The 17,950-nt window shown below is 40.5% G+C and overlaps 1 protein-coding gene across 1 annotated transcript; it reads right to left on the bottom strand.

The window, feature by feature from the left end:
- Positions 1-382: 382 nt before the first annotated feature.
- triqk (triple QxxK/R motif containing) lies at positions 383-17,567 on the bottom strand. Its single transcript, XM_020090339.2, has 4 exons — positions 17,399-17,567; positions 14,444-14,520; positions 8,119-8,204; positions 383-2,203 (listed from the first exon to the last, which is right to left on the bottom strand). The coding sequence occupies exons 2-4, from the start codon at positions 14,502-14,504 to the stop codon at positions 2,096-2,098; spliced, it is 255 nt and encodes an 84-aa protein (XP_019945898.1). The 5' UTR covers positions 14,505-14,520; positions 17,399-17,567; the 3' UTR covers positions 383-2,095.
- Positions 17,568-17,950: the final 383 nt, after the last annotated feature.

Genomic DNA, 17,950 nt, shown 5'->3' with positions numbered 1-17,950 from the left:
ACCCCCTGGTGGGTCTCGAGATGATTCCCAGAAATAGAATACAATTTTAAATCACTTAAATATCTGAACCATGATTCTTACAAGAAAAAAAACACTACCATCTTTGTCTCTATGTGATAACAACAGCTACAGCAGGGAACATTGCAACATGTGCACGTAGGTGAATATTTTTCGTGAACTCAATGATATCATTATCTTTTGGCAAATCTTTGGCAGGGTTAATTTGGGGGTCATGAGCTGAAAAGTTTATGAACCTCTGCACTAAAGGAACCTGATTTAGAAAGCTGAAAAAACTGAAATGTATACATGACGCTATTCTTTTCACAGCCAGGTAACACACACAGGTTTGTTCATGATCAAGATCACAAAACATTCATTCAAATAAATTAATCAAAGCAGAAAAGAGTTTTTTTAATGTTTTTTTTTACATTATACATATTCTAATTATGAAGAGATTCATCCTTTTGAGTAAAATCAATTTAACAAAAGAAAAATAGAATTGTAATTGATAAACATCACACAGCATCCAGTAACTGAACCATAGCAACAAAGCAAACTGTAGAATGTGTATTCAAACCAATTCAAAACAGCACTAATCATTACACTGCTGTGAAGAATAGTTTGCATCTCATCTTGCCAAACATGGATCATGGTGCTGCGATCCTTATCACCGTGCTGATGTCAGAGCTCTTGTATTTGATAACAGTGACCTTTTAGATAACAGGTGTTATGTATGAAGGTCTATTAGGGCCCGGGCTGTCTATTGTTACACAAGCAAGGGGTGGGGGGTGCGTGGATGTACCGAGGCCTGATAAAAGCCCCATGGTGAGGGTACGGGTGCATGCTTATCATAATGGTTTCTTTGACATGTAGTCTTTTACAAGAGGTCAGGAGGTCATGGGAGAAAATGCAGAAACTGAAAGCACCAAATCTGTCTCGTATTTCGAGCCGCAGAACACAGTCGGACACAGATGTTAAGACTTGTTTTTTAAGAAAAGACTCAATGGAAAAGAAAAAAAGACATGTTCGGAATGAAAGAAGTCACAAGGCCTCTTGTGTTTTTGGTATCGGCCTTTTATGCATTAAAAGACGTTTCCAAAATAATGCATCGATTGGCTTTTAGAAAACAGCACTGGTATTGCTAGTTAGGGCTGAAATGTGCTGGATGCTTAGAGCAGAAAGTGATAATGAAATGCAAAAAAATATATCATTTCAAAATGGCTTGTGGACTCAATAAAAAAAGACCCTGACATTGAAGTGGAAAAAAAAAACCTATTGATATCTCGTTCTATAGAGTACGTTTCACACTGTAAAGGGGTCAACAACACATACATTTGCCAAGAGGGAAATCATCAAGGTGTTCCTTATGAGCAGCATGCGTCAGTCATGTCTGTAATTTCCATTCAAATGAAAGAACAGCCTCATATTTGTAATGCTAATCCAGAGGATGTCTGTCTAAGTGCTGCATGTATGTGCTGCAGGTACAATGCGTATCTCTGTATTCCGCACACATGTTCAATCAGAACGAGGGCTTTGTGGATTCTAATCTCACACTTTGTGATCTCCGGCTATCCGCGAGGAGAGGTTTGTGCACTGGAATGTGAGGCAAGTGTTTGTCTTGATGTGACGAGAGGTTCCACGGGAGATTTACATTTTTCTATTAGTGGAGAAAACAGTGGGACGTGACACGGCGGAAAATGATTAACAGAGCTGGAGCTCGACTGCAGTTTGGAAGACTTGTGTGAGAGGATGCTCAGTTTCATTGCCTAAAGTAGAATTTGCAGCGGAATGATAGAAAAGATAAGAAAAAAATACTATTTATGGATTTAAAACCATAGCATTATTGTCAGTACAGTAATTACTGCAGTTTCATTGTATGCTCACACACTGAAAATCAAGGGACAATAGAAAATGTTTGTCAAATCTCAAAATGGCCTGAAACTTACATTGTTAAATGGATTCCCTCATGAAGAGACAGTTCATTGTCAATGTGTCAATAACAAAGTGTGTCCACTGCTCACAAACTGAAGCCTGGGTATGATTTTGTGGCTGTAACATAAAATAAGAAAGTTCCCAGCGTGCAGTCCACCTCTTATTAATCTTCGTCCCCGTCTAGGTTGATCTCGGTGCTCAGGTTGAGGTAGAAGAAGGCGTAGAGGCAGAGAACAAACAACACGATTGCGGCGATGACGAGGAACGCGTCCTGAGGAGAGAAAAAACTATGTTCTTAAAAAGACAAACACATGACAACAGGCAAATATTCCCGTTAATCGTGTTTGGTGAGAACATACCATCTTTAGGATGACTGTTGTTCTACTAAGATAGACCCTTTTGTGTTTTTCTTGTTTAGCTTCAGTAAAGTGTGACAGAACTTTGCATATTTGTGAAGAGGAATGAATAATAAATCAGTTTCAGGTTTTCTCTGGATGCAAAGACATCCACATTCTAGGGAGCAAAACATCAAGGAAAAAGACCTTTGAGTGACTGCTCTATAATAATCTATTCTATCTGCAATCAGTCTCCTGACATTTTTACAGCTAAATTAAACTTTCTTCAACAAAACAGCCTTCCTCTCTCTCCCTCTTTTTTGTGTGTAGATTTTCTATTGGTTAATTGTCAAACAAATTGAGGCTTTCCAGAGGAGTGGCATTCAACTTGAAAATGGGAATTTGGAGCGCTCGTTCATTATGTGGCGCTCGCACGATTACAATCTTCATCAGCTGGAGTTTCATTAGGGCCACTCAGAGTATTGAACAATGCCAGTTACTCTTTTATCAAGAGAACTCATTAGCAGCAAACTTTCTAATCAACACTGGAGAGCTTGGAGGGCTTTAAAAGAGTGGAGAGTACAGTCTGATTGGAGGTTATTAAAAAAATGGAATTGAACATGGAAATGGAAATTTTTACATGAAAAATGGGCCACGACAATAAAAATGAAATGACAAGTGAATTCAAAACGTGATTAGAAACACACTCATTCATAACATGCAGGTTTCATTTCTGCAGATACAGAGGGGCCTAAATGTCGGAAACCACTTTCTCATTCACTTGAATATGTTATCTATAATTTCAATCTTCTATTAATGGTGTCTTAAAGACACTTGAGGGGAAAACTACCTGAACAATTGAAACAGAATCAGCCGGTAATGTCCCATTATGCTTTGTATTCATGAGTAATGGACGGAGGTGATACGAGGTCACGGCGAGAGAAAAATGACAAACAGAAAGGAAGAAAACGAGACGAGAAAGAAAGAACTAAGACTGATAAATACAAAAGAATGACAATTTCTGGAAACATCAGTTCGGTTCTAGCAAACAGACGATGGAAAATTCAAGCCAGTGGCGAGAGAGAAGACAGAATGAAAAACAAGAGAGGGAGAAAACAAGTTGGAGATAAGGCCTGGCACAAATGAGGGGTGGTGGGGGCCTAATAATAATTCCACTCCGACGAAAGGGGGTAGTGGTGGCTGCGGTGGTGGTGGGGACGACAATTAAAAGGCGTCACGGCATCCTCAGCTATCTGTGTACATGTTGTAGTGCCTAGTCATCAGCAGCATTGGTCTTCATTAGCCTCAGCCCACATTTATCTACATCCCGACAGCCTCCAAACAGCTTTAAGTCCCCCGCTTAATTGGAAAACTTTTAAATTTCATGCACTTTAGTTTCATATATTAACCGCCAGGCTCCAACCGCTTGATTTACTTTTCTATTTTGCCTGGGCCTCAGAGAAAAAGAGAATTGTTATCAAATCATGGAGCCTTGATTGTTTTTTCTCTGCTTTTATTGTGCTCCCTCACAGCTTTGAAAAAGCATGACAAAGTGGAGCATTTGTAATTCCGTCGACGAGATCGCATAGGAAATGCTGTGCTTCTGACGTAGGTGAGCGTTGAAACACAAGGATGCACAAAATTACAATCCAGCCTTTTTTTTTTTCTTCCCTCGTTCTTTGCTTCGGGTTTTAGAGAGAGAGAGAGAGAGGGAGAGAGAGAACAGCTGGTTGCACTGACTTGTCTGTGAAAACAAGCTGGAGGAGTTTTGGTGAAAACACTCGAGTGGTAGAAAGCACCTGCACTTGATTGAGATCATTGTTTTCGAGGAGAGTGGCCTACTGTGTTGACTCTTGCCTCGTCTCAAAAAACACATTTCTGTGCGCCCACACACACACACACAGACACACACAGACACACACACACTCAGAGACAAACACACAGGCTCTCTGCCCACATTCTGATGGAGATCCCTGGATGGGGCCCAGGCACATCATCATCTTCATCATGTCGCTTTCTCAGCACCGACAGCTGCAGCACACGTATGCATGCTGGGAGCTGGGTCTCCGTCACCCTGGTGACAAGCCACAGCTCAACATCCCCTCGACTCGCCTTTTATTCTGCTCCTGGGCTGGATTGTGTGTATATACACATATACAACTATAAGTGTATGTACGTCAGTCTGTATGTGCAGACTGAGTTTCAGAGTATTTGCAACTGTATGTAGGTGGCACACAGGCACAAGCTACTGCTGCTGCATTTGATCTGAGGATGGTAAGAATGTCTCATCTGTTCAAATAACAGGAACAAGTCGTCCATCCATATCTATCATTTACCATAGATACGTTTACCATTTATCCTTAAGCGTCTCAGGGGGAGCTGGAGCAAATCACATTACCTTCTCTAACACTTCACTCAATGTCTTTTGCAGGGGTTCAACCAATAATTATTTTCTGTATTCATTTTTCTTTCGATTAATTATTCTGAAAACTGCAAAAGAACTCCACAACTTCCCAGGGCTCAAAAGTAAATGTTCAAATAACCATTTCATTTACCAGGAATGAAAACACTGAAAAAATGCCGATTGATTGATTATCCAAATTTGTTTTTCATAATGTTCTGTCCCCTGAATGATTAGTGGGCTACTGTCAACAAAAATCTCACTCATCATAACTGCTGTTATCAATTGTAGCTATAGGTCACACATGTACTGAGTTTAAATCTGATTATCTTCAGTGAAACAATTGAAAATAAGTTTTATATAGCCCTGTACTGTTCACATGCTATATGAACACTTAAACCACTCTGAGCAGGACAAGCCTTATCACAACTATCTCAACTCTTTCATAAAGCTTGTAGTAAATCAAAAAGCATAAAAGGCAATAAAAATCTTCAAATTCCCATGTGCTAACTGGCAACGCTGCTCACCAACTAAAAAGTGTGAACAGGCCTCATAAACCTAATGGCCGGCACAGATAACGAATCCAGAAGCCGGCTTCAGAAGCAGATGTTGCTGTTAGGGTCCCGGTTTTCAACACAGCATCTGTCACAGATTACACTGAAACTTTTTACTTCTTTTAGTTTATTACCTACACCATGGCGATTATGTTTTCACCCCGGTCCATTGTTTGGTTTGTTTGTGAGCAGGATTACGTAAGAACTACTTAACACATTTCCACGAAACTTGGTGAAAGGATTGGACCTGGGCCAAGAAGGATCGAATTGTGAAAATGGGCGTTATTTGAAATTGCACAAGGAATAATTCAGGGAGACTGATATTTAAAGATATTTAAAGAGTGTGAAAATCTGGAGCTACTGATTTTAAATGGGGTTTAATAAGGAAACCATTTGGCTTTGATGGAGGATAAGTACTCTACTGAGTTCTAGTGACGTCTAGTTACCAATGACTTTGAATGGTGCTTAATAACTCCTACACATCTCAATCAGAATTACTCTTTCAAAATAAAACCTGCAGCTTCATGCCAGAGTAAATGGGTTTTTATGGCATAGTGCCACCAAAAACTGACTAGAGGAAATTGGGTGGATTCATAAAACAAGTAAACATGTTTATATTTCTGTTCTATATGGTATTATTTATCATATATATTCACAAATAACAGCTGGTAGCCTCCATCCTCGGCTAATTCCAAGAAGTTTTTTTCCGAACTCAGCTCAGCAGCTAAACAAGACTGAGAGAGAACAGTGCAGAACTGAACAGAAGGCTAGTGTGCCAATTAGACAAGACAGCAGGCTCGTTTCCTGTGCTGCATGCTCGTGTGCTGGAGCGACTTCCAAGGTGCTTCCTCTTCCCTGAGCAACCTGAAGAGAGGCTGGAACAAGACTCCCTGCCAGGTCCTTCATCTCTGCCGTCCTGACCTCAAGCCATCCACTACTCAGAAAGAGCCGCAGCTTTGCATCCAGGTAACGGACACCACGACAGAAAAATACCCCGACTCAATTTGTGTATGAAAACAGGTTCTTGTGCAACAGGTGGCTGCTCTACTCCACTTCTCAGCATTTTTTTGTGCAACCCTGACAAGATCACTGTTGCAGGAACAGAAGTTCTCCCTTCCATGCTCTCTCTTTTCCTAGTCTTTCCATCTTATCTCTGCCAACTTTTACCAGACTGCCCCGCCACTGGGACAGCCCTGAGACAGCCTGCCCTGGCAGCTGCCGCATTCTCTGTGCCTGCCATGTCTGCTGGCCCTTCTGAGATGCCAGCTGCATCTGAGACCAGCATCTTAACCAGGGAGAAGACGGAGAAGAAGGAAGAGGATGACGAGAGAAGAAGACAGAAGGAGACAGAAGAAAGCAACATGTCTGGATAAACCATCGTTGCCAAAAAAAACAAAAAATCTTACCCAGGGAAGGAGAAGAAGAAGAAGTAGAAGGAGGAGGATGATTAGGAGAGAAGAGAACCAGGGAAGAAGAAGAGAAAGGAGGAGGAGGAGAGGAGAATTACCCATAAAGCAACATATCTATATAAACCATTGTTGCCAAAAACCAAAAGTTAGGAGGAGGGTGTGTGTTGTATGTTGGGGGGGGGGGGTCTACTCTCATCACAGATGTAAAAATCACAACTTTATAAAACACCAAAGAAGACTCAACGGCAAAGCAAGCGTGACCAAATACATCCATTACATCTGGGCTGAATTTCAATCGAACTCGGGGGCCAAGAGGTCTGCGTCGGTTTAATATCTTCGTCCCAGAGGTATTTTTAATCCAACCTCTGAAAATTCCCCTCATCTTGGGCGTGAAAAAAACTGAATTATTCATGAGCAATATCAATATTTCAAGATATGGACTAATCTAATTGGATTAAAGACGTGCTTAATGAGGCCTTGCGTGTCTAAGAGATGCATATTTTAAAACCTGACCATTTCACCCAGTGTTAAATCCTCACTGTGATTTGTTCATCTCTGTGTACGACATACAATCTGACGCTTAAAGATGAAGTGGAAACAGAAGACGGTTTTTGAATGTTGCATAGGAAAAGAAACTCTACAAAAATAACAGCGGACATACGTGAATTATTTAACTCTCACTTAAAAACAAATATAAAAATCACCAAACTGTAGATTTAATTTGCAGGAGCTCACTCTGTGCAAAAAAAAAACAACCTTGGAATAGTAAAATTCTTTATTGCTGAGCCAAATGAACGAGGGAAAGCATAAGCAGGCAGAGTGATAAACGTGGTGTCATCCATCTTCGCCTGCACAACAGCTTCTAATCGCTGCAGTGTGACAAAGCAACGGAGAGAGACGCATTTCTCTGCCCTGGCAACACCCTCACCTCCCTTTACTTTCACATTACTCAATTCTATCTTATCACTTTCTTATTTTCTCTTTGTCTCTTATTCCTCTCTGCTTTTAGTATTCCCTTGCTTCTCCCACTTTCTCTCCTCGTCCCCTCCCCAAAGCTCTTTTAACATTTAATCCTTCCAGGAATTCACTGTGTGTTAAAAAGCTGTGAGTTATGTCTGCTTCCTTGCAGATATGTTAGAGGACTGTAAACTTTATTCCACGGAGATCCCTCTTTTCCTCAAGTTTTCAACACTTTTCACAGATCTTCAGCAGATTGGCAGGGCCCCACGTCATATCAGTCCAGGTGGATGTATATTGCTACATTCCCATAAGGTCTATAGTAAGTTATGATTGAGTAGAGGATGTGAAAAGTGATCTAGTGAGACACACTCTGAAACAGGCAGACAGAGAAATGGAAAGAAGATGGTTGGCAGAGAGACAGACAAGCAGATGGACCAGGACGGACAGGCAGGCAGAAAGAGAAGAAGACATGCAGATAGCAGACGTCAGTAATGTGAAACAGAAAGTAAAGTCCAGGCGAGTCTTACCCTGAATCCAGAGGAATTCTTCTTCGCTTCAGCTTTCAGCCGTGTGGCCTTCAAGACCGTTTTTGTCTTTTTGTAGTCCTGCTTACCTGAGAGAGAGAAGAAATAGGAAGACGTAAATCGAATGAAAGCAAAACCATGACTTTAATTTTGAAAAAAATAAGATTCGTGTCATGTGTGCTCCGAACAACAAAAAATACAAGTTTAAGATTTACAAAATATTGAAATAGAGTCAGTGATGAAGGAGCTCAAAGCCTGCTCAGTGTTTTCACTTATACTGAAAATTGTAATATAATCACATGATTAATAAATAATAAAAATCCCAAGGCTCAACCCTCAATAGTATTTTTGGCAAACTAATCACCTAAATTTCCCTCAGGATCAATAAAGTACATATCTATCTATCTATCTATCTATGTGTGTGTGTGTGTGTGTATGTGTGTGTTTCACACGCTGCAGAGCTGGCTGCCTTTAATTAGACACAACACACTGCAGGAAAAGGAACTTTGCTAACAATGGGGTGGAAAGGCAACAGCTTGGTGAACAGTGTCTGTGTGTTTGTGTGTTTGTGTGTTTGTGTGTCTGTGTGTCTGTGTGTCTGTGTGTCTTTGCATCTGTGTTTGTGTCTTCTTATATTTCTATTTTTGAGAGAACCCATTTGAAGTACTAAGATTGTGAGTTAATAATATACAAATATGATATAATACATATATATAATAGTCCCTAAAGATGATATTGTTCAGACTTCCATTAAGGATTTACAGGATTTGATTACAATTAGGGGGCGAGAGCTGAGGTTAGGTATGCAATTCTGACGAAGATGTGCAGTGAAACCATGAATAATCCTCATAAAGACTGAGGACAAATACAGAAATATGTGTGTGACAGACAGAGATCAGCCTCAAGGTTTTCTCAGTCGCATAATCCACTTTACCCTCCACCTAATTAAGCCTCATATACATTGACAGAGAGAACAAGAGGAGCGAAAGGAGGTAAAAACTTCAAAATCCATCTGGACGATTCGGCGGAGAGAAAGCAGTGAAAATGTGAGAGGTGGGTATGATTTGTGTGCATGTTGTGTTTCTGGAAACAAAGACAGAGCTGCATACCACACACACACTTTCTCTTTTCCAACCATCTCACTCCCCCTGCTTCTATTTTTTTCTGAGATCTTGCACTCAATTGCTATCTCTCCCTTCATCCCTCCTGGTCACAGACTCCTCCTTCACCTCCCTCTGACTCAGAGGAGGGCTAATAGAAATGGGGAACATGTTGCCAGGAGCAGACAGTGAGCTGGTGGGAATTCATTAGGAGGGCCACTGGATGTCTCCTCCACTTGTCAGAAAGTGGAGAGGTGGAAATTTGATTGGAGGGCACCTCAGGTTGCTCTCCATTCACAGAAATGTGTGCAAGGACTCTCCGGCAGCAAAATGGCTGGTTGTGAATATGTGAGGCTGCAGAAAGCTACATAAAAACACAGTGACACCAACATTCAAAATATTACCTTGTCTTGCGTGTAGCATTTGTTGAAATTAATTAGCCTCACATGGCTGCTATAAAGACAGACTGTAAATCCTGCGTTACTCCTACTCATCTACTATGAAAGTGCTCGGTCAATCCACAGGCACAGGGGGCTGAAAAACTTGTTAAGTGATAATTAGTTGATGGTTACATCCTATATGTGGACATGTTGGCATTCCATATGTGCAATAATGATAATGGAAAACACTTCCACAGCAGCCGTACTTTCTCGCCACTCATGGTATTAAGTTTTGTTTGTGGAAAAATTACGTTAATATGCAAATAATCATCAAAACCCAATTCACTTATAACACTCTGGAAAGAATACATTTTTAACTGGAGCAAAATCAGTATCAATTGCTTATATGGAGGAAAAATGCTGAATTACTGTGTAAGGTATTGAAGTGTTGTTGTATAACTCCCTTGGTTATTTTTTACCGTGGGTCTGCAGCCTGCACACAAATGTATACATGCACACACACATAAACACACCAACAATCCTGATGATATTGCATTGGGATTATGAGCACTCCTATTTGTCATCGCTGTTCCCCCTGCTGCACGAGTGCTGTAGACACTTTCTGTCACCAATTATCTATCTGCGCTGGGCTACACGCTGTCCTCCCATCCCTCGCTGCTTCTGTCTGCCATGCTGAAAAGGCATCACTGTCCTCCGGTACAGCGACAACAATGCTGTGTCTCAGAGGAACATTAGCCCTTGCAAGGTGGCCGAGAGTGCCTGCTGAGAGGCTTCCCTGAGAGCGCCTTTCACTGAAGTTATCACTGCTTTCGTGTCAGGAGGACAAGAGAAAAGTGAAAGCGGCCCTCACCTCCCACGCAACTTACTGTAGTACTATTCATGTTTTTTCCTCATTGCGTCAACTGGCTATAAATGGCATCTGAGGAGGGATCAGTTTTCATCTTGATCTTTTGTTCTGCTTAGCATAAAGTGGTAGGTAGGGGGTATTAGCTAAAATTAGCCACGTGATTGAAGGAGGGCGGAAAGGTATGTGATTTGTGTGTCACGCAATCCAGCCATTAAAATGACGCCAAAAGAGGATCGCATTTTGTCCGAAAGGAAAAGAAACATGAGTAGTTAATGTGCGCGCCATATACAGTGCTGTTTGACTATAATGTAAGTTTACATTCTCGAACCAAAACTCTGAAACATAAACTGGTAGAACCCGTTTCAGGACAGTGCATTAAACCTTCTTTGAGAAGGGTTACTGTATCTTAGTAATGACCAGTTTTTGGTGAAGCAGACAAATTCTCTCTATTGCCATTTATCCATTTGTTAGTTTCCATCAAATTGTGTTTCCTGGTCTGCATAACATCTAGTCAGTGCTGTAATGTTTAAAAAGCTAGTCACAACTGACGTGAAGGCAAAACTACAAGAAACAAGCCCAAAAGTCTGTGAAGAGAAACGCATAACATGCCCGAGGAATTCAGGACACGTGCTATGTTTGTGTCTGCGGAGACGAGTTGTCATGCATATGCATTACATGGAGGGTGATGGTGTGATTTGGACAGACAGTCCACCATCTCTCTCTCTCTGAGAAGCCTGGGACCATTCGGGCGATGCACTGACAGTGTGTCTGACAGTTCGCCTCGCTTTGCTTTGCTTCTGTGTCTATCTGGCATGGCGGCCAAATCGAGGGGTGACCACATGGTGCAGATCCCTGGCGTCTGACAGAATGCCTGGTAGTGGAACTGCAGGGCTGATGCCAGACACATGGAAGAAATGTAAGCCTTGTCCTTTGCATCAAGTCAGAGGAGGAGAGGAGAGGTCAAATCTAAGGTGGTGGCACAATACAATAAGTGATTATTTGCAATCTATATACTTGAGGATATACTACAGCCCGACTACAGATGGAAGTGAAATATTTCACCTAAATTTAAATTTATCATATTTCACTTCTCTTCCTAAAAGCTAATAATTTTGCTATTCTGCACCTGAAATTGTAGGTGTCTTTATATGCTGATAATTTTCCATTGGTTGTTCAGCGGCAGTAGCAATCTTAACTTGAGCAGTGACCACTTGCACTTCCATGTAAAAACACTAAAGCTCTGGTTCTCCTGAGGGCAGCTTGGCACAGTCAATTATAACAGGCCTAATAATGGTATTTAAAAAGAGAGTGTGAACAGTGGCCGCTTGATGGCACCTGACATGACAAAAGCACTCCAGCAGAGATGATGGTACAGCTCAACATCCAGTCTGGACTACTGCTGTTGCGCGCTGAATAAGGCACCCTATTGTGAGTTCAAATTACCATGAGTGGCCCGTTCCAGCTCTCAGAAGACCCAGCCCCGTGCTATAGTTGAAGATTTCACTTTCCTCCACTCTGTCATTTTCCCCCTCTCACTGTTTTTCCACCTCTGCTGTTAAACAGTGGTTCAGGGAAATTGCCTGATGGCCGTTCTTTTGAAAAATTGAAATTGAGGGTTTGTAGGAAAGTGTAGGGGGAGAGAGGACCAAAGTGTCCCCACCACTTGTGCTGCATATTTTTGTTATTGATGAGATGTGCTGAGAAAGAAAAAGACTGTATGGGAAGGAAGAAAATTGGAAAAATAAACAGGTATGACGCTTGTTATTTCATGTCATTTGTTTGGAAACATCAAATAAAATTCTAAAAGGTGGTTGCTGTCATTTTAGGTAGTTCTTATCACACTGATGTTTTATACTAGTTAATAATTACATCAAAACGTGTGCATCATCGATACCTCAATACTGCTGCTCTTTCCCCTATCGCCACTCTGCAGACTCAGGCTCGCAATGCACAAAATGGCAGCGTTATTACTCTGGACACTTTGACTTCAATTCTGGAAAGTAGGAGGAAGTGGATACACGTTGTCCATCTTTTTTTCTAGGAGCAGGATAGGGATAGTTATCCGAAGACCAAATAATCCTATTTTTCTGTCCCAATAGGAAAACAAATGCAACCGTCACACTGCTTCATCAGACCCCAGATAATGAAGGCTGGATAATTACACATAAAATGAAAAATCACGGTCTGTGTAACAATGCGTCGTGCAAAAAAAAGAGACATCTCATGAGCCTTATTAACACTAAGGTAGCACTGGGAAATGTGAAACCTGGGAAAGTCAGAGGATGTGAATCACCAGGGGCCAACAAACAGCCGTCGACTGGAGGAAGTGAACCACAACAATGTCATGACTGACACAAGTTTCAGCAGGTGGGTTGTGAATTCGTAGAGCAAATTAACTGCTTGCTCAATCCCTCACTTCCTATAAAAACTGAAAACAGATCGATAAAATATCAGATGTTCATCAACAGTTTGTGAAGCATCCTCCTCTCCACAAGAAATTCCAAGCGTCCAGAATAATCCTCAGCACGAAGGCCATGTCTGAGTGGTGAGGATGAACTGTTCTTGTTCTCCAGACTTAAGAAATCATAGTTACTCTCAAACAGTTGGCATAAGCTAAAACATGAATTCTAAAACAAGCTGGTCTGCTTATTTATAAAGTCGCTGTTAATGTACTTTGACACCATCATAATCCAAAAATGTCTTGATGGCTCTTATCGTATGGCCTGTGTCACAGGATGATGTGGAGGTCACCATGGATACAATTAGCCATCGACATCCAAGGTGTCCTGTTAGTCTTGTCACTTGAATCCTCTGGATTGTGTCTTTAGCTCATCTCAATAGCTGTGATTATTGCCATTTCTATGGAGGAACTCATTCTCTCTTTGTGCTCACTTACGTCACCCCTTCTTCAGTCCAGTGCTGGAGTTCCAGTATTTATTTTGTGCAAAAATTGCTGTCCTTTTGTATCTAATAAGAACACAGTCAGAATCCTTGTGCACAATATACCCCTCCTGGGATGTGAAGCAAAACCTATGAGGAGAACATTGCATTTGCGTCATAGCTGCTTACAATTACCCAGCTTAGCCACTGGCGACCTTTTGGTTTTCGCTCCGTAAGAGGAAAACAAAAAAAAACATGATATGAGCCGCGCTCTACAAGCAACCGCAGCTGGCGTGCTAAAGGGGCCCAACATTTTGATTGATACCTCCCATATTGCCTTAGTTAGGCCTTTGTGATGTAAGGGGAGAGAAAGGGAAACAAAGTACAGCAGGATTAGGGTGGTATTACAATGACAAAATAGTTTCTGACATGATATCAAAAGGGGCAGATTCTTAGGCGTGGAATTCACTGTCCATAAATTAAATGACCTCAGATACTTTGTCTCCAAGTGTAATTACTTCCACAGCATGTATATAATCCAGCGAGTCTGATTTGATTTTCTATTCGATCCATTTGAAATTGTTAAAAAATTCATGCTAATTCTTACATAGTGATACATGTGGATGTCTTCAAAAAGATGTGAGCTGATTGGCAGTTTGAAACATTCAGGTTATGAAACAAATGCATGGCTGCTGTCTGCAACACAGTATGGTGCGTGATTTATTAAGAGTGACATTAGCTTGTATCTATGACAGAGCGATGAGCAGAGCCCTGTGTTGTGGTGAGGTTGCCCACATGAAGCAGGGAGTGATGGTTTTGCCAGTCGAAGACAAATCTCAACTCTCAATAAGCATCATGAAAACATTTACAGCATTTATTGTTTCAATATATTGATAATCAATCAATGTTTTGATTAAACCATCAATCATATGATATAGAAAATGTCCAGAGAGCTCAGAGAAAGAAAAGACAAGCAAGCATATCATTTCATTAAATCTGTTATTATCAACTAATAATACTAACATTGTTACTTGTTTTCTTCACAGTTGGCTGATTTAATATTGATTAACAAATTGATAGATCAGCACCGGGATACTCACCAATCTGTTTTCTGTACTGCTCGACTGGCAATCTGGTCGCACTGGCATCTTTCTTCCCCATCTTTTCCCTCCTCAGCCTGACAAGACATGAGAAGAAAAACAACCTTCAGAGTGCGAGAATTTCACAGCTGGGCCTCAGTGTTAAACCTGATCATTTAGTTAAAGCAAATACGCCGCTCCGTTCCCGCTACTGTAGCCGGAGATAACTGGTGAAATCTGCGGGAAGGATTCAAGTTAATACACGATCATATATAGCGAAGAGGAGTCAGTTTTGATCAGACAGATGGTTTATCTTTCACATACATCTGCTCGACATAATTAAATTCATTCTCACCACCTTCGCTGTGTGTTACACTCACAGTATGCACACTTCCTATCCATCTCATTTAGTCTAACACCATTTCCCTTCACACCATGAGCTCTCTCTTTGAATACCCTGACGGCTCACAGGGAAGACATGAGGAGAAAGAGTTAGGAACAATATAAATAGTATCTTTAGACTGTGCACATAACTAAGCAAGTGTGTAACTATGCTTGTGTAACAGAATAATCCAGGCGTGTTTTTCTCGCATCTATCCAACATCCTTTATTCTCACTGCATCAGTAGTGCTGGTCTTTGTTTATAATAGATAATGAAAGAATAATAATAATAATAATAATAAATGTGTTTGCACGTATGCACAGACAAGAGGTGAATGCGAAAAGGAAATAAAAAAGTATGTAAGTGCATCCAAGAAGAACAGGAGCGGTGGAGAGTCTAGAGGTGCAGCAGGGGAATAGAGGATAGAGACCAAATTAGCATGTTCAAGGAGGTGGCTGTCTCTCTGTGCTTCTCACGGGACACCTGAATTTTACCTGAAACCAAAAAACACTGTTTTCACCTACATCTCAAATGCAGTTGGTGCCGGCAGAGAAGGATGATGTGTTGCAAAGCTATTGTTCTCTCTAGAAACCAGAGTCAGCACATTAAAGGAAGTGAGAGGACGGCAAAAGGAAAAGAGGATATTGTCCGAATGTAATGTTTGTTGTTGGACGTCTCAGAGTTTCCAGCTAACTTGCACTGTGGAGCAACATCATGTTATTGTATCTAAATTGAGGCCTTTTCCATCTGAAGCCTCTCTGACACGTCTACAGATGTATTTTGGATTTGCAGCTGTGGGGTATAAATAGCAAGGAAGTGTGCAGACTATTACAAAAAAATTCTAAGCCTACTGACAATTGCGTTGTTGGGAAAATTCCTTAACCACTGCGTAATCTTACATGTATAAATGACAAGAGTAATGATACTTCCTGGTCATTAACAATGTTAATAATAATCTCACTTTACTGGGGATCTAAAATAGGCCCGACAAAGTATGACATTGACTTTAATAATTGCTTTTCATGATCAATGTTCCCCTAATTAAAAAGCATAGGTTCCTTCCCCTGCACAGTAAAACCTGCCGTAGCACCATGCTGCACTGCAAGTTGAACTAAGGGTGAGTTTAACATGCCAACGTGTTCATTTTAAAAAACAGAATCTAGAATATCCACAATATTGGGTTAGAAACCACGAGTGCAGAACAATTTTCCTCATGACTTGAATCCAGGAGATCCACATACGACAGAAAACAGGACCATGTAGTAACTAGAGCCCGATCGATATATCGGCTGGACAGTAAAATCTAGCTGATAAGATCCTTTAATAGATATATCAGTATCAGTCTTTGTTTGCCGATATGAAAACTTCTGTATTACATTAAATTAAATTCTTAATTAAACTTCTATGTATTTGTATTTTTTGTTATTTTTTTATTTACAGTTAATTTATAATACAGTTTATGTTTATATGCATTTTTTTCTCTAAGGTTTGATAGCAACATCTTTGGACTTTATGCCAGATTTCTTTTCCAGATATATATCTGCTGATATAACTGAATCAGTATCAGAACATAAAGAATCAAAACAGTCTACCTCTGGTAGTAGAACAGGGGTAAATAAACTCAGGTACCATTATATATTATTATATATTATTAGATCCACCTCGCTTAATGTAGTCCTGCAGAAAAATCGTACTTTCATGGGAGTAATAATAGTCTGTTATTAAGAATAAAAGTTTAAAAGAAGCTTTGTTTTAAAAGCTGGACTATGTGGAGTGATCATCTCTGACTCCAGCTTCTTCAATGTGAATATTTTCTGCCTTTCTCAGTTTTACATTATTAAAAATGAGCATCTTTGGGGAATGAACCACGCTCACAAACAAAGTGAACAAAGAGACGTCAACGTTCAGGCTCTAGAAATCTGTGAGATTTTCTGAGCCCTCACTCTGGTGTTGTATAAAATTATAGTGACTCAGGCAATGTTTGATTATTGTAATTGTATTTTCAAACTGCTGCTTTTGTGTGTTTTGTCCTTTAACTGTTTGTATGTGCACACAGGTCCTGAGAACCACAGTTTCTTTCCCCTGTATGTTCTGCAGATGTGGATTGAATGACATGAATAAACGTGGACATGATATTGAGTTGTTTCTTATAGTTTTCCAAACCTCAACAAAGCTTTTCAAACACTTCTTTTAACACTTCTTATACAGTCTCATCACTTGTATAATCTACCTTTTATAAAGGTAGGATTCATTTAAAGTAAGATATGCTTGGCAGTGTCAGCTTTAGCACAGTGAACATTATAAAATGGGAACTGAGTACATGCAAATGTTAACACAAAGCTGTGGGTTGTGATTTCTAGTTGGAGGTAGATCTCTGGATCTGTTCGCATTGTGCAGCATTGACAAACTATTGTGTCTCTACAAATCAACTACACACGCACATGCACTTTTTCTTGTCTCTGACCTGAACATTCACGAGAATCCCAAACATGATTTGCAGAAGACCTAAATTAAGACTATTGTTCAATTCAAACAAAATCTGTGTAATTCAGGGGAGGCAGCCCTCAAGTCTTTGTATTCACGAAGAGACTTACACTGCTGACGTTGCTCCGGTTGCTCAGTGGAAGTGTCCCCGCATAACGACACGTGTGTGCGCGGCGTGAGGACACGAGCGACGGCTTTTTATTGCACTTTGATCGAAATGTCTCCAGGATGCCAACACACCACTTCTTCCCTCTGACACTTCCGGGTTTTACCGTCAACACGGACGACGGAAAGGTTTTTCATCCAATCAGACGCGAGTATGTGTGAAGTAGACCAATAGCAGGAGGACGGGAGGGGACTGGAGGCGTGGACAAACAGGATTCACACTTTTATCAATAAACAAACCTCTTGGGTCTCAATGCCTTCACATAATCAGATATTACTCCATTATATATAATAAATATAATATTATGTAATACTTTATGAACAATAGTGGCTACATTAGTAATTCTCCAAAGTTATGAATAAAGGCAATTTTCAGGAACATGATGAAAATTAGAGACGAGAGCTCTAAAGAACATTATAGAGGTAATGTGAAGCAAAAATGATCAATGGTGAAAAGAACGTTTCATCGAGCAGTATATACTTAAGTACCTTTAATA

The sequence above is a fragment of the Paralichthys olivaceus genome, chromosome 20 (genome assembly GCF_024713975.1).
Source record: "Paralichthys olivaceus isolate ysfri-2021 chromosome 20, ASM2471397v2, whole genome shotgun sequence".
In the NCBI taxonomy this organism is placed as follows: Eukaryota; Metazoa; Chordata; class Actinopteri; order Pleuronectiformes; family Paralichthyidae; genus Paralichthys; species Paralichthys olivaceus.
Note: the sequence above shows the minus strand (reverse complement) of the source record. Positions and strands in the feature narration are given on the sequence as shown.

Excerpts from the sequence above, each read along its gene's own strand:
- triqk (XM_020090339.2), bottom strand. The coding sequence starts at position 14,504 with ATGGGGAAGAAAGATGCCAGTGCGACCAGATTGCCAGTCGAGCAGTAC. Across the intron at positions 8,205-14,443 it reads GCAGTACAGAAAACAGATTG|GTAAGCAGGACTACAAAAAG; the intron begins GTGAGTATCCCG and ends TCTCTCTCTCAG. Across the intron at positions 2,204-8,118 it reads AGAATTCCTCTGGATTCAGG|GACGCGTTCCTCGTCATCGC; the intron begins GTAAGACTCGCC and ends TTCTCTCCTCAG.